Source organism: Haliotis cracherodii, unplaced genomic scaffold (assembly GCF_022045235.1).
Source record: "Haliotis cracherodii isolate W230 unplaced genomic scaffold, xgHalCrac1.p SCAF_1, whole genome shotgun sequence".
Classification (NCBI taxonomy): Eukaryota; Metazoa; Mollusca; class Gastropoda; order Lepetellida; family Haliotidae; genus Haliotis; species Haliotis cracherodii.
The window spans coordinates 21,572,443-21,588,197 of record NW_027266264.1 but is presented as its reverse complement, the minus strand read 5'-3'; the positions used below and the strand labels follow the sequence as shown (position 1 = coordinate 21,588,197).

Genomic DNA, 15,755 nt, shown 5'->3' with positions numbered 1-15,755 from the left:
TTCTAAACATATTCAACATATTTATTTAAATAGAAAACGTGTAAGATAATGTATAAAGCAATCATTTCTATAAGCTGAAACACGAGTACAGCTAGGAAAGACCTGCATAGAACAAACGGAAATGTACATTGTCGTTGTTAATTATAAATTAATTTTGTTTCTCAGCAGAATGAACATAATTACGCTCTAATGATTCCATTAACCATATCCATTGTATCATTACTCATGCAATGATATTCCCGAACATTGCTTATTGTTTTATGCTCCGGCTGTCAGTGTATTATTCCCATTTGAGGGGCATCAAGAGCTTTACATGACAACATGATGCAATTTCATGGTGCTGTATTTCCTATAGCATATTGTGATATCCCAACAATGATGTCCCAGTTTTCAACTAATTAATACGTCCTACAACGTCTATTGGAGATATTGATTCTTGAAGTTTGGCGACTGGGGCTATGATTCTATAACAGACAAAGTGACATTTTACAACTGTCTCGGGAACTTATGTCCAGGTAAAATATGTATACGTAGAAATATCTTATATTGCAACTGGAAGTGAAGCGCAAGCAGATAGAACTATGATATGGTTGTATGCTAGCCTATTTGCTTTGGGTTTAAGCGCTACAAGGTAAGATTTGTTTTGTGCATATTTTCCTTGGTGTTATGTGGAGTCGAGAAATCTTATCTGTTAGCAAGGGATCTAGCTGAAGTTTTACGCTGTAACTTTCAATAACCGTATCCCTATGCATGATTTATGTCAGGTTTGCTGTGTCGAAAACCCGGGTACTCTCCCATTGTCAGTCAACAGATTGGGAGGAACCAAACCTAAGGAACCGAGAACAATGGGGAGGCGGACAACTGGGTACTTGGAATGCAAGCGTGACATTTCGAAAACGATGTCTGCATATTTGCCATGTTTTTGCCTGAATCTTGTCAATCACATTAGTGTCAAACGGGACAGAAACTTCAATGGTACAAATGATTTCATTGGATTTATTAAAAAAAGGACAATATCAGGTTTGTAGGCCTGGATAGGTCTGATGCTCTGTACGGGACTATTCCAAAGACTTTTGTATTTATTGTTGTAATTGTTATTATTATTATTATTATTATTATTATTATTATTATTATTATTATATCAATACTGAGCATATGATAATACGAGGCTGATCGCCGTACCAATTCTGTGAACCACAGAATGTTTCCAGTGTCTCTGCTGAATGTTGTAAGCATGTCTGACCTTTATTGATTCGAGGTTTAACCGTTGAGCTGAGACAACTCCTTGCATAACTGAAAACATTTAAACGCGCTGTTGTTACATGGACATCGCCACATCCGACACAGAACATCAACGATCAGGGTTAAAGCATCGCCTGTAATCCGGGTTGAAATTCCATGTCCAAATTAATTAATGCAATGCCCATTCCGGGTTTGAAGTCTGTAAAGAGTGGCATAAAACCTACTCATTGCCTCGACGATTATGGCAACGGCTACGGCCTGCCTGTAGCAAGAGTATCAATAAAGAACATAAATTTGAGTCCTCAGCTATATGCCCTGTTTATACATTATTTTAAACACAAAACATCAATCATTATTTTCTATCAAATTCATTCTAAAGCTTTTTATTTTGTAACGAATGCCACAAACTCCGAGTGATACAATCTACCAATCTTTTGGAACGTTTAATACCAAACAATACATTTTGTTGCCATTCAGATACGAACAATTACAAATCTAGGAGAGTAACTGGAGACGAGCCATGGAAGTGACAGGCTCCACCAAATCAGATGGACAAGCTCTTTTGCCAAAAAGGGACGCGAAGGAGAGTATCAGGAAGAAGTGTATTATCTCCGCGATGGTCATATCAAACTTTATTGCATGGACAAGTTTATCGTTGATGGACCCATTTTTTCCAATCGAGGTATGTATAGAACTGAACAGGCGAGTCAGATGAGCTTACACTGCAGCCCACTATTTCGTCAAATTCCCTCTTGGGCATCGTAGAACTCCATAGTTATTTTTGTGTGGCATATTTGCGTCCCAAACAACCCCGAATGAGGGAAATAAAACATTACATTACGTTATGCAGGAATACGCGGGTTATTCGCACCCAGTCGTATTCGTACTTTAAAGGCAAACCACGATAATCTTCTGCGTTGTAGTGAGACATGGTGATTACATACGAATAATCTGAGATTTGAGCGTACCACGCGGCTTACTGGCACATCAAAGATATGTTTCTCTCCACTAATGCACCTGTATATTACTGACCACGTGGGTATTCCGGATCAGTGAATGCACAAATCAACCCATGCATGTTATGGGAGGTCAGAGGGGGCACAGGTGGCCCAGTCGTCTAAGGCGCCGCGATTCGCTGTGCAGAGTTGCGTCCCTTGGACACGCCAGAAACCTATGATTGTGGGTTCGAATCCCGGTTCACCCCGATTATGTTTCTAGGTTTGTCAGCACCATACCCGTGCTCGGGGGTTTCACCGAAGTGGTAAACGTCTGAGACCTGTATCACTTCGGGCTTTCCTCCCACATTAAGCTGACACGCCGTGATATAACTGGAATAATGTTAAAAGCGGCGTTAAACCCAACTCACTCACTCACTCACTCACTCACTATGGGAGGTCACTTGATGATCAGACGGTCAGCCACGGTGACTTTGTCAGTAGCGTGTCATCGTAGAGTTGGGGTCGATGCTCATAATGTCAATCACTGGATTACCTGGTCCCGACTGGATTATTTACATGCCGAACTCAGCTAAAATATTTTTGAGTGCGGCGTTTAATATAAAAGAAAACCTCATATAGCTTGACTATTGCTGAGTGCGGCGTTAAACAACAAACAAACGTAGAAACAAACAAAAAATAGAACAATGACATATCATGAATAAGCACATACATGCAATTATCCGTCGGATAATGACGATTAGTCTTTTAGGAGCTGTATTTATATATATATATATCATGTCATCGTTTTTATATAACATTTATGAAGTCTGACTTTTAGCTTCTCAAGCTGGTTCTGAAACCTGTGCAAAATCTGTAACATGGAGAATAACACCATTGCCATCTCTCCAAGACATCGGTAGTATTTATACACAGCAAAAGTTAATAAAGTAAATAAATTTTTAAGCTTATCTCGCATGTTTTATATTCGGAGTATCAACTTCTTCCTTCTGGCCGCCGAATACGAATGCCGATGTTGACAACAAACAGGGCCCGGAATTCATTCATACCAGCTGGTATCAGGTTTCATAATGGGTTTTGTGATAAATCATTGTTTAGCATTTGTTTGCTTGTGCCAGATTTAATGTTGATTACGTTTGAGTGCTCTTATTTATTTGTATACTGAACAACAAAAGTTCCTGTGACATTGAATAAGATTAAATGTTTTTTACCAAATCTGAAACAGTTTCGGTTTGCAACAGATAAAAGACTTCTGTAAGTCTTCAAATGGTTTAATTTGCCATACTGACTTCAGAAAATGAGTGATTTCATATAAAAAAACATGAACATGCCAAAATGTCAATTTGCAAATCAATCGCGTGTGTGTCCACCTCTGGTTGCGATGCAAGCAACACATCTTCGTCTCATGGAATGGACCAGGCGTCCCATAAAGTCCTGTGGGATATCTGTCCATATCTGCTGGAGCATGTTTCGAAGTTCCTGGAGTGTCTGTGGATCACGTGGTTGACGTCAAAGGCGCCGATCCATCTCATCCCACATGTGCTCGATTGGTGTGGGTTCAGGGGAGCGAGCCGGCCAGGCCTAGGGGATGACATTCACGTTTTTGAAGAGAAGCCCGACAAGTCGAGCAATATGAGGCCGGGCGTTGTCATGTTGAAAGGTAATGCCTGGGCCAGGAGGACGCAAAAACGGAAGAAAAACAGGGCTGATGATCTCGTCGCGGTAGCACTGTCCATTGAGATTTCCCTGATAAGAGATAACACTTTCAAAAGTCCTCTGTCTTGCTGTAATCCCAACCCATGCCATAACGCTGCCGCCCCTGAACCGATCTTCTTCCATGACACAATGATTGACGTAACGTTCACCTTGACGTCGGTACACTCGAACCGGTCCATCGCTGTGGCTGAGGTGAGTGAATAGAACTTGTCCCCATTGCATGGCCGACCAGCGTAGAGGCTGTCTGCACCACTGTAGACGTGCTTGACGGTGGTTGACGGTAAAATGGGACGTCTGGCGGGTCTTCTGGCGACAATCCCTGCACATCTGAGGCGACGACGTACGATTTGTGAAGATATTCTTCGAAGGCCAGGGAGGCTTCTTGCAGTCACTGTTGCTGGCTGGAATCGATTTCGTAGGTGTGTTGTTCGAATCCAGTTGTCTTGTCGATTATTGGTTAAGCGTGGCCTGCTACTCAGAGGATGGTCTCTGACTGCATTCGTCTGTTGCCAACGTTGCCGTAAACACCAACTGGTGTTTCTGTGGACGTTATATTGTCTTGCAACATCACGTTGACCCGATCCTGCTTCAAGCATACCAATGGCTCGCAGACGCTCATTTTCGGACAGGCGTGGCTTTTCATAATGTTGAATAATTGCGTAATTTTGTTGTTTTTCTGAGTGGTTGTTGTCAGCATGATGCTAAACAATGCATAGGGAATCCCGTTAACGCACATGTTTTATACCCATTCTTGGGTAGTGAAATGCATGGGGCTAGCATAAAAGTCAACTTTTGTATGGAATGCATGCTGTTCTGTAGCAGGTGCGTTGTTGTGACTTGATTCCATACATGTACTACAATATTGAAAACCAAACTTTACTTGTTTGAAAAGTACACTAAAATATTGGTGTCACAGGAACTGTTGTTGTTGAGTATATGTGTGCTCATTAATAAGCTGAGATCTTGTAACCCAAATTTCCCTCGGGATAATAACTTGTCATCTTGTCTTATGGTAAACTACCTGTTTCTTTCCAGGCAAAAAAGAAAGGATTGGGGGAAACCCTCATTGGGTTAATCTACAGTAGCTCAGAATTAGTGATCTTCTTGGTGTCCCCGCTATTTGGAATTTTGGTAAGTCAAATGTCTTACACTTTAGTAACTATCTAGATAAGGCTGCTCAATAACGATGATAGATCGACTTTAATAACCTTCTGCTACTGGATTTTTGTGCGTCTGATGACCCTCTCCGAAATTTTCTTTTTACAACAAACATTCACCTCGGCACGTAAGACCTTATTCTCGTAATGCTACAAACAGAAGATTCTTCAGATAGATCGGGTTCATCATCTTTGACATGGTTGCCCTATGAATATTAAACCACGCATAAAAAAGCATTACAGACTGCCTACATTATATTGGCAGAGTATAAAATACTCTCTATTCGTCTTGGCTCAAGGATCTAATTGGAATAAAAAGACAATAATGAGATGAAGGGGGCTTTCTGCAAGTGTCATTCAATTCGTTCATGAACCACTTTGGTTATCTGCTAGCTCACACTTATATTGTATACCAATCTAACATTGAATGGTATGCTGCCTTGAAATGTGTTCACATTAAATGCACAAATAGGAGCAGACCCATCCACATTTGACCTTGCCACATCAGGTGACTCTTCGCTATATGGCCGAAATAATGCCGGTACGACCCCACACAGCCCCAAATGCAGAACATCTTTGAAAGAAAAAGCCCATGCTTCTAGATAATTTTATGACCACTTCCGGCTTACACACCACACTGACGGTTTGGGTAAGAACATGCTATAGTACATACATTGTCATATGGCTAAAATATGTATCACTGTTTATCGCCCGCCAGCACAGGTAGTTCGATTAGTAGTAAACAATTCCTGAAGTCAAATTGATGTGGCACCGCTGTTACTGATAACAGTAGTGAGTAGGTGGGTAAGGTTATATGCCACTTTTATCAATATTCCAGCAATATCACGGCGGGAGACACCAGCAATTTGCTTCACACATTGTACTCTTGTGGGGAATCGTACCCTGGTATTCGGCGTGAGGAGCGAACGCTGTAACCACTAGGCTACTCCACCGTCCCGTAACTGATATGATCTGCCTGACAAAAAATATAAACGTTATCAAAACGTGACAAGACTGAAAACGTTACGCTTAAAGTCCAAAACAGAACCAGTTAGTTTGGAAGATTCAAGTGCAGCTGCGAAAACTCACCAAATACCTTTTTCAGGTACCCGTAAAACTGTACGTGCAGAAATGGTACAAAATGCAATAGTTCACTGCCAAACCATCACAGGTTATATAAATGCACAAACAATATGTCACCTAAAGCTGCACAACACAGAGAGAGGGCGTGTTTGAAATGAGCAGAAATGAGCAGAATGGTGCCAAGCACCACCAATTGCAAGAAACTCCAATTGTTCATGTGTAACCTTGTTCCATCCTCATAATAACAAACAGACGGGTAGACCACACATGACGACGTCACATGATGCCAGGTACCTCAACACATTGCGCAACAGTTTCGTCACAAAAGCAGAAACGGCAGCAACAGCGTTAGAACACCGCATCAGACGACGCTCTGTGCTAAGACATCTCCGAGTCGCAGAAACTGGAGTCTACCGCCTCATACGTGGAATATGGCCTTGACCACTGAACATTGACGTCGAAAAGGGTCGGCATTCGGTGAGGTTAGAACAACGCCGGCAGATCCGTGACTAACAGAGAGTGTTATTACTGACAAAAGAAGCTTCTGCTTATTCAATAATGATGGCCGTATTCGGGCTTTTCGGCGCAAGGGGAATGCCAGGATGCATTCAGGAAGTGCATGTACATGTAGCAGAGGGGTGATGGTTTGGGGAGAAAATATGTGGTAACCAACGGACGGTACTTATTGTCCGTGGCAACATCAACGACCAGATATGTAGGAATGTCGTTCTTCAACCCGTGGTGTTACCAATGAGAACGGTCTCTCGGTAATCTTGCCTTAAAATAGAATATATGAATGGATAAATGATGACATCAGAGTTCCAAGATTGATTCAGATGCAATGTGCTAAACAATCAATAACCAAGAAACATTTTAATGTAATTAATTACATAAACATATGAATACTCATAAATTACATTATTGCAGATGATTTGGTTTCAAGACATTACTATATTTTTGATGAGCTGAATAGAATAATGTTTTGAACATTATATATTTATACAGAAATAATTTCAAACTGGAACTTGTTTTAACCTTAAAACGATACAAAAACAAAATAATTTCAAATTCACAATGACCCGTCAGCTTGAAATGATGCAACATTTATGATGGACATATTTAAAGACGAATTACGGTAGTACAGGTTTGCGCATTATCGTAGTTTTCTAAAACAAGTTACCAACTTTTGTCTACCTATAAGCGGATTATGGTACTTAAAAAACAAAGGCTGACGTTTAGTAGCGCCAACAGCATATCAGTTTGACCTCCGACGGTCAACTTGGCAATCTGGAAATGACATGCAGCCGGTGACTGCAACGCAAACAGGCATCTATTGTCTAATTCATGTCTGGTGACATGTCGTTACAGCCTAAATGTCAGATATGTCAGATATCCGAGGATTCACTGCAAAGATGCATGTGTGAACTTTATAAACTGTGATTTTTATGTTCATATTTGACATGAAGTTTTAAGCAAATGTTAGCACTATCACACCATGATTCATTCTCCAACATGTACATCAACCGGGACCAGTTCTTCAGTGGCCAGCTCGTACCCCATAGTTAACCGACTTGTGGGATCATCTTGATGGTCTGATCAGAAGAAGTCCTAGCTAATCCACCACAGTACAGCCAACAGCTGACAGCCGCACTGAGGGGCGAATGTCTGCGGATTTCCAATGACGTCAACAGGCAGCTGACGACATCGATGGGACGACAAGCGTGCATTGGTGCTTGTGCTCGTCATATTCGCGATTGAGAATGTCTGGTATATGTGACCAACCTCAAACTGATCATGACAAAACCTGCTTTACTCTGCACATACTGTGCCCATGTCCAATTCGGCGTTATGTGCACGTCACCTGTTGTGAGATACCAGCTGATGTAATCTTCACATCATCATTGAATATCCATTTCTTGTTTGTTTCATGTTTAGCCACGGGAGTCTTTTGCCAGGTAGTATATTACTTGACTTTTGCGCATTTGCATCATCTCAGACATGTATAAGTAACGGTGGATGTTCTAAACATTGTTTGTTATTTCAGATATCTACAGCCAGTCCACGTTTCTTCTACATTACCGGAATATTGATAATTGGTTCGACAACGATTCTCTTTGGGTGAGACGCCTTAACGCCTTAATCAATAGGCTACCCCTTTTATCCGGCTATGGAGGCCAATAATATACAAGAGGGCATTGATGTAGTGTAGTGTTGAAAAGCTCTTACATTGACTATATGCGGGGCTAGAGACATTCCTGCTGAATTCCAGCGTTTTTTATGTGATACATGGAAAATTCTACCTTACTGTATATATGAAATATGAAGGCATAAAACAGTAATCAACCGCACTAACAAGTAATAAAAATGTACACATTAACGTCAAACTGATATAGTTGTAAGAATTACACGGCATAACATATTATGCAACTGTGGAATGCGTTTTCACTGTCAACGTTTCAGGCTTTTCGTTGATTCATATCATGATGTCAGGGGCTGTGGGGTAGTCTAGTGGTTAAAGCGTTCTCTCGTTTAGCCGAAGGCCGGGTTTAATTCCCCACATAGGTACGATATGTGAAGCCCATTTCTGGTGTCCCCCGCCGTGATATTGGTGGAATATTGCTAAATTCGGCGTAAAACCATACTCACTCACGTACTCATAACATAAAGTCGTAACAGTGAACGTGCAGTTTCTAACTTCGACGTCACAAACTAAACTGTATTTCGACTGATAGTTACGTAGTGTACTGTATGTAGTGGTCGTAAAAGTAATGATTGTCACAAAACTATAGGGATCAACATTATACATGCTGATTAGGTTCTAATGAGATAATATACGTAAAACGCCAGAGAATAACCACCCACGATTATCTGCCAAAACATATCCCACAGGGTGTAAAAGGCAAATTAAAGTTGAAAATTGTATGAATGGATCACTAAAAATCAGTTATGACATCAGGTGTTTGCGAAAAGAGTATAGTTCTAGTTAAGACTCCATGTGGAGCATATTTATGTACTGTTGCCTTTCTGAACTTCAGGACTTTGGACATGTCTTCGCCTGGCCTTCCCTTCATCGTTACCTGCTTTGCTGTCAGGATGATCGAAGCAACGGGAGTATCTTCATTGATATCTTCATCCTTCCTGATCGCCAGCCAAAACTATCCAGATAACATAGGGTCGATATATGTAAGACTTCGTAAATAGTATCAGAGACAAATCTTTTGATTTACTGTGAAACTGTTGATATGGTGAATATGTACGACAAGTTTAGTACATGTATGACGTATGCTTTATTATTACCGCTGATATAAAATTTGTGCATACATTTCGTATATTTGCAGGGTTAGCGCATATCACTTCTCTGTCATGCTTGGCATTCGATTGTGAACCTTGACCTTTATAAGACCGCTTTCCTTACAGTCATTTCAGCATATTTCGATCTGCGTTTTTCACGCTGGAAATGAAAACTGAAACGACCATAGTACCTTCGGTATCTTGTTACGGGCCGACCATTAAAAAAAATAAATTGTCCCAGAACATTCTTGAAGAAATAGTTATGCTTCATATTGTTGGAATAAAATATACGGTTTTGCAGCTGTAGCTGACCATATATCTTTTCTAATACCAATTCCCTGCCCTCAATAACAGACTCCACATTTTCAACAAACTCTCTCGGTGACCTCCAAATAAAGTTGAGTTGAGTATCAATATTTCAATGAACCATGCCATCAACGACTTCCGTTGTGGTTATGTCCAGGAACATTTTAGCTTTGACCTACAACTATAATTAGACTTTAAAGACAGAAACAAATATTTCACTTGGGGCATGAATATAATTTGATATTGATATTTGTGTATCGTGTAGCAACTACCTCTGTTTCAGGGTATTTTTGAGACGGCGGTTGGCTTGGGCTTTATGGCAGGGCCTGCGATAGGCGGTGGATTGTATCAGGTAATAAATAATATAACGAAGTATATGCATTATCAGTTCCATGCATCAGGACGCAAATGCATGGCAAACACAATATCCACTTTAAATGACGAGGTATTATGTTATATACGGGACCCTAAAGGTCCAGTAGTTTAGCCAGATTTATAATTATGGACTTGAAAAAGCCGTGTTTACCTGTAACAATTATCAAGTGTAAAGTGAATATCAAATATATGTCGATAGATTTGAGAGTTTAAGGATGTGCCTTCTAACATGTGAATGTGAGCCTTTTACCGAAGCTAAAATATCATTTCATACACAGTACAAGCAGTGTCAACAGTTCATTTTCGATCAAAGACTATCCCAAAGTAAAGCATTTTCAGGCATTATAGTACTCAACGGGTACTTGACAATGTTATCAGATGACAAGTTAGACTATAACCGGTTAACTAGAATATAAGGTCAGTTATCTGTCAAACGATCCCACATACGCTCTAAGCATCATGAGTAATCTAGAGCGAGATATTATTTTCACAAACTTGCACTGCAAAAAAAATCCATCTATACAAGCTTGTATATGCTTTGGAATGATGATATTTCCAAAGCATATACAAGATTGGAATGATGATATATACAAAAATATACAAGTTTGTATATATGACATATACAAAAATATAAAATTTTGTATATATAATGTATCCAAATCTGTTTTCTTTGTATATATTGGTAAAGGGAGATAATTGTTACGTATTCGTGTATAATTGTTATATATGTGCAAAATGAAGTGTTTCTTTGTGTATGTTGGTAAAGGGGGGACAATTGCTATGTATTGTTCTATAATTGCTTTGTATGTGTAAACTAGTATGAGCAAGTTCCAAAAAATGATATAGTGGCGTGTAACATTACTGGAATGTTTAATTAGTACTCCACACTCTTAGCGGGAGTACATACTCTCCCTGCAATGATATTGATGGTTAAGCGATTGAGGCGTCTGCTACTTTTCCTGGCGCGGTGCTTGGTATGTGAGTAGACGTTATGATCAAATGCACTGAGAGGATTAGCTGTTGGGGGTGATTGCATTGGCGGTGACTTCTATGTTGAAAGTGTTGAAATCGATTTGTGCTGAGCTTGGATTCGTTTGTACGGGGAGGCCGCGATGTGATTTGTAACATGCTCTCGTGCACATAGCAGATTAGCCACCAGAGTGGATTACACAGAGGATGAAAACTATTTCATTTTATCATTACTTAAAAGTGTTGAATTTAGTTTGTTCTTAGCTGTCGGTTTAATTGTAGGGTATACATTGTTATAATGTCAAATGTCGGCGGAACGCGGAAAATCACGTTTTTAAAAAAGGGCAGTCCTTGGAAAGTTCCTCCAGTCTTCAAAATATAATCAAAGATTTTTTTAAAATACTCCGAAAATAGCGTGTTGCCGGACAACCGTGGCGGATTGTCCTCTTTTCGATCAGAGCCCGCTATTAGTGCTACCCAAACTCTAACTGGACAAGTCCACTTTAGTGGAATAATGGCGATAGGCGACAAAAGACAGAAAATTGTATGAAGTCACTTTTTATTTCACATTGCCATAACACTAACAGTAATAATTTATGATTTCTGCATCATTGCATTAGTTCTTATAGTATACACCAGCAGATATTTGATGATTTCAAGGAAATCATATATTGGAGGAGTTCATTCCTAGCATGGGTATGTTTTTTTCATTGTGTAGGCATTATTCCACACTGCTTTATTTTTTTTCTAGGCAATAGTGACTGTAGGCAAAAGTGGACGTAGGCATTAATGTCTGGAACCCATGTGGCCGGGTGCGCGGAAGCTGTCCCCGATTTTTTAAAAGTACTAATTTAACTCTCACATTTTAATGCATCCGCCATCTTTGTTTATTTGACTTTTGCCACTGTTAGATTTGTTGTTATGAATATTGTCCAAACGGTACGAAATTGCTTAAAATGCAATCAAATGTTTAAAACATTTCTGGGGTCTCAGCCTAATATCGTTAGCAAAGTCAGAAACAAACTACGACAGTAAATGTAATGTACAACAGGCGCAAGAAAATTAAAAAAATTCTTACTAATACAAATGAATACTTATACCTGTACTTTTTAAAACAAGAAATTGACACATTCTCGTATTCAGATTAAATTGATATTTTCTTTACTTATGTCAATGCAAATGATAAAAAAATATTCAACAGTGAGATACTTTGGCTATTGCGCTCAGAATCCAGTCCCAATGAAGGTGAACAGCATGCCGATGTTTTACAAAGCAATCATATATATAGCAGCTCATAGTTCTTAACAATCAGGCAATCAACATAATGACGGTATCAGTGGGCACATCGTGGTATTTGAAGATAAAAAATGATAACACATGTCAGCAGTCTAGGAGGTTATACACGGTATCTTGACAATGAACAAAAAGAAGAAGAAGAAAAGTTTTTTAAAGTGTCACTATTTAAACATCCAACCATTTTGGCTTACGAGACAAAATACACATCACACCCGCATAGAAGTACCACGAACACACACATCCGCAAATTCAGTCACTAACCGGTATCTTCCCAAAACGTAGACCTGCCAAAATGCAGACCCATTAAAACAACACTCGTTATGGCTGGTTGCATCAGTATTTAGTACCCTGTAACCTTAAGTAAAATGGTATCACCCATGTAACAAGAAAGAAAGCTGGGTAGAGTTCACAATTTTTTATTCAAATGTTATTTCATTGTCATTAATGATTATCAGTCATTTTCACTTGTTTATCATCAGTGGACCAACTGCATCCAGGTACTGAAGGGGTGTCTTTTCACGGCGATGAAGCTGTTCCTTGAGTTAGACAAGGCGATGTTCTTTTTCTCTGTAGACAACCTTCCTGGGTGGCGGTGCTGCTCCAAATTGAATCTGCGCTAGTTTCGCTCTCTTCGAAATTTCTACCTTCTGGATCAGTTCGATAAATCTGAAGATGTTTGGATGCTTGTGCTGGAGGGCTTGCCGATTCTGGAGTGGAAACCTTCTAGGTTGTTGTTTGTATGGGGCCCTTGTTCGCTGCATAGGTGTTTGTCTCTTCCCTGGCCCTCTTCCTTATGGCGTTGACAAATCTCACTGCTCCCTCATCACTAGGTGGATGGTTGTGTTCTGACGTGTCGCGAACGTAGTCTCTCATTAATTAGGTGTGACCAGCATGGCCCAATTAATTAGTGAGCTAATTTTAACTGCTTTTTGGGAGGTCTGCATTTTGGAGATCTACGTTATGGGAGGGAACCTCCCACCCACATATAAATTACCTACCTACCATCTCACCTGGCCAATTGCTGTGAAAACATTGTCATCTAATTAAGTTTACATAAATGCCTATTCAGTAAACATCTAATTAGTTTTAAAACATGCATATCCTGTTATTAAAATTGAGAAGACAAAGGTTTGACACCAGATCATGTAACCGGATCCTTCAATGAATGTGCCTTTGAGATGATATGACTTTAAAGCGCTATTTGGTACATTACAAAGAGTTGTGAAATGCTTTCAAAAGCTCACAAAATGGAGTAGAAGGGAACATGGCAAACTTCATAGAGAGCTTCCCGCAAGACAGGTCGCTATCAGTTAAAATAGGGAATAATCGATCTGATCCTATGGCACTGGATAATGGCACGCGACAAGGCAGTATTATAAGCCCAACCCTGTTCAATATCATGATCAACGATCTTTTTGACCATGTCAACTCTCCTACCCAAACTTCTAAATTCGCTGATGACGGAGCAATATGGGTAAAGCACAGAGATATTTCTCAAATCAGAAAAAAACTCCAGTCAGCCCGGGACGGAGTAGATCAATGGTGCAATAAATGGGGATTCACCCTTTCAAGTGAAAAAACTGTTGAAGTTCTATTCAAACGCCGGGGGAAAGATGCTATGATACCCCATGTCTCCATAAAAGGCGAACCTATCAAATTCGAAAAATCTACAATATTTCTTGGGGTGATCCTTGATCAACACCTCACTTGGCGCAAACATATAGAATATGTGGAAAACAGATGTCATAAAGACCTGAACGTATTACGGGCAATTTCAGGCACATCTTGGGGCACATCAAGGGACACTCATTTGGACCTCTACAAATCTCTTATCAGATCAAAAATTGACTATGGTTGTGAGGCCTTTCATTCAGCATCAAATACTGTCTTGAGGCGCCTAGATAGAATACAATACAAAGCCCTAATGCTAGCCACAGGCGCAGCAACAGGCACCTCACTAGAAGCACTACAAGTAGAAACGGGATAACTCCCATTGAAACTAAGAAGAGAGCAGGCAATATTATCGTTCTGGGGACGAACATCAAACCCTTTGGTTAAAAAGATATGGCAAGACAAAAACACTCGAGATGAAGCCCTAGCTCGAAAAAATCCCTCACTAAAGCCATCTGGGATATTAGTACGTGAACTCATTCGAAGTCACAATTGTGATGACATTCAGCCTCCAGAAAGTCACTACAAAGGGTTACACCCTCCCTGGACTTTAAAAACTCCCAAAGTTGACACTGCTTTAACATCAGAAGTCACTAAAAAAGAAAACCCAACCCTACTACGATCAGTAGCTATCACTAAAATTCAAACTACCTGGGACAGCTGGGCCTATATATACACTGATGGGTCCAAGAATCCTATCAACAACAGTGCTGGTTATGGGATCCATATCCACAGCTCCAAACCCCAAGCACATTCAGTTCGCTGGTCTGATGGTCAGTCAGTATTCACGGCTGAATTGGAGGCAATTCATCATGTACTCGAACTCATTCCGGAACTTCCGGAAGCAAAGGCAGTCGTCCTATCAGACTCGCTAAGAGCACTTCAGGCCATCAGTGGCAGAAACTCAAACTCCAGACCAAACACAGTCAACAATATTCTATACGAATATACAAAACTATCGGACCAAGGGCAACAGGTGGAGCTGTGATGGATCCCCTCTCACATAGATATTCATGGAAATGAAAAAGCAGATTCACTGGCGAAGCTAGCTCTAGACAAAGCGGATAAACAGCCTATTCCCTTTAGTAAACTAGAGATAAAAGCAAAATCAAGGCCTCCAAAGCAGAAAGATGGCAAGCCCAATGGGACGCAAGTAAGATCGGCAGATGGCTATACAAAATTCAACCCAAGATCCAACAAAAGCCAAACTCATACTCAAATGAAAGGAAAATTGAAATTGCTATCTCACGCCTCAGACTCGGTCACAAAAAGCATCATGACAAGGTTTGTTCATCTTGCAATCAGGCTGAAACCATTGATCACGCGTTACTAGAATGTCAAGACCATGCCCCAGCCCGGGCTAGGTTAAAACAAGAATTGCAGTTAGATCCGCTATCTGTCATAAATCTCCTAAAGCCAAGAGATGCAATAGCGAAGGCCAAACTAACTCTATTTCTGAGAGATGGACCGCTACTCGAACGTATATAAACAGAGCAGCCAAGGATAGAAATGAAATCATATCAATATAAGAAAATAGAAATCATATCAATACAAAAACAGAAATTATGTGAACACCAAACTCACAATAGATAGGTGTACCCTACTCACACACAGGAGTCCCAAAGAGGGACAGGTCAGCCGAAATTGCCTAGGCAGAAGGCGACCTCCTAAACACTTAACGCAACAACAACAT

At 40.2% G+C, this 15,755-nt stretch overlaps 1 protein-coding gene across 1 annotated transcript in view; it reads left to right on the top strand.

Annotated features, from left to right (window-relative positions):
- The first annotated feature begins 435 nt into the window (after positions 1–435).
- Positions 436–15,755, top strand: part of LOC139461886 (MFS-type transporter SLC18B1-like) — a 39,382-nt gene continuing 24,062 nt past the window's right edge. Inside the window, exons 1-6 of the mRNA XM_071243372.1 lie at positions 436–515; positions 1,720–1,924; positions 4,950–5,045; positions 8,199–8,272; positions 9,190–9,337; positions 10,035–10,103. Of these exons, the coding sequence (XP_071099473.1) occupies positions 1,763–1,924; positions 4,950–5,045; positions 8,199–8,272; positions 9,190–9,337; positions 10,035–10,103 (549 nt within the window). The 5' untranslated portion in view covers positions 436–515; positions 1,720–1,762. The remainder of the gene's footprint in view (positions 516–1,719; positions 1,925–4,949; positions 5,046–8,198; positions 8,273–9,189; positions 9,338–10,034; positions 10,104–15,755) is intronic.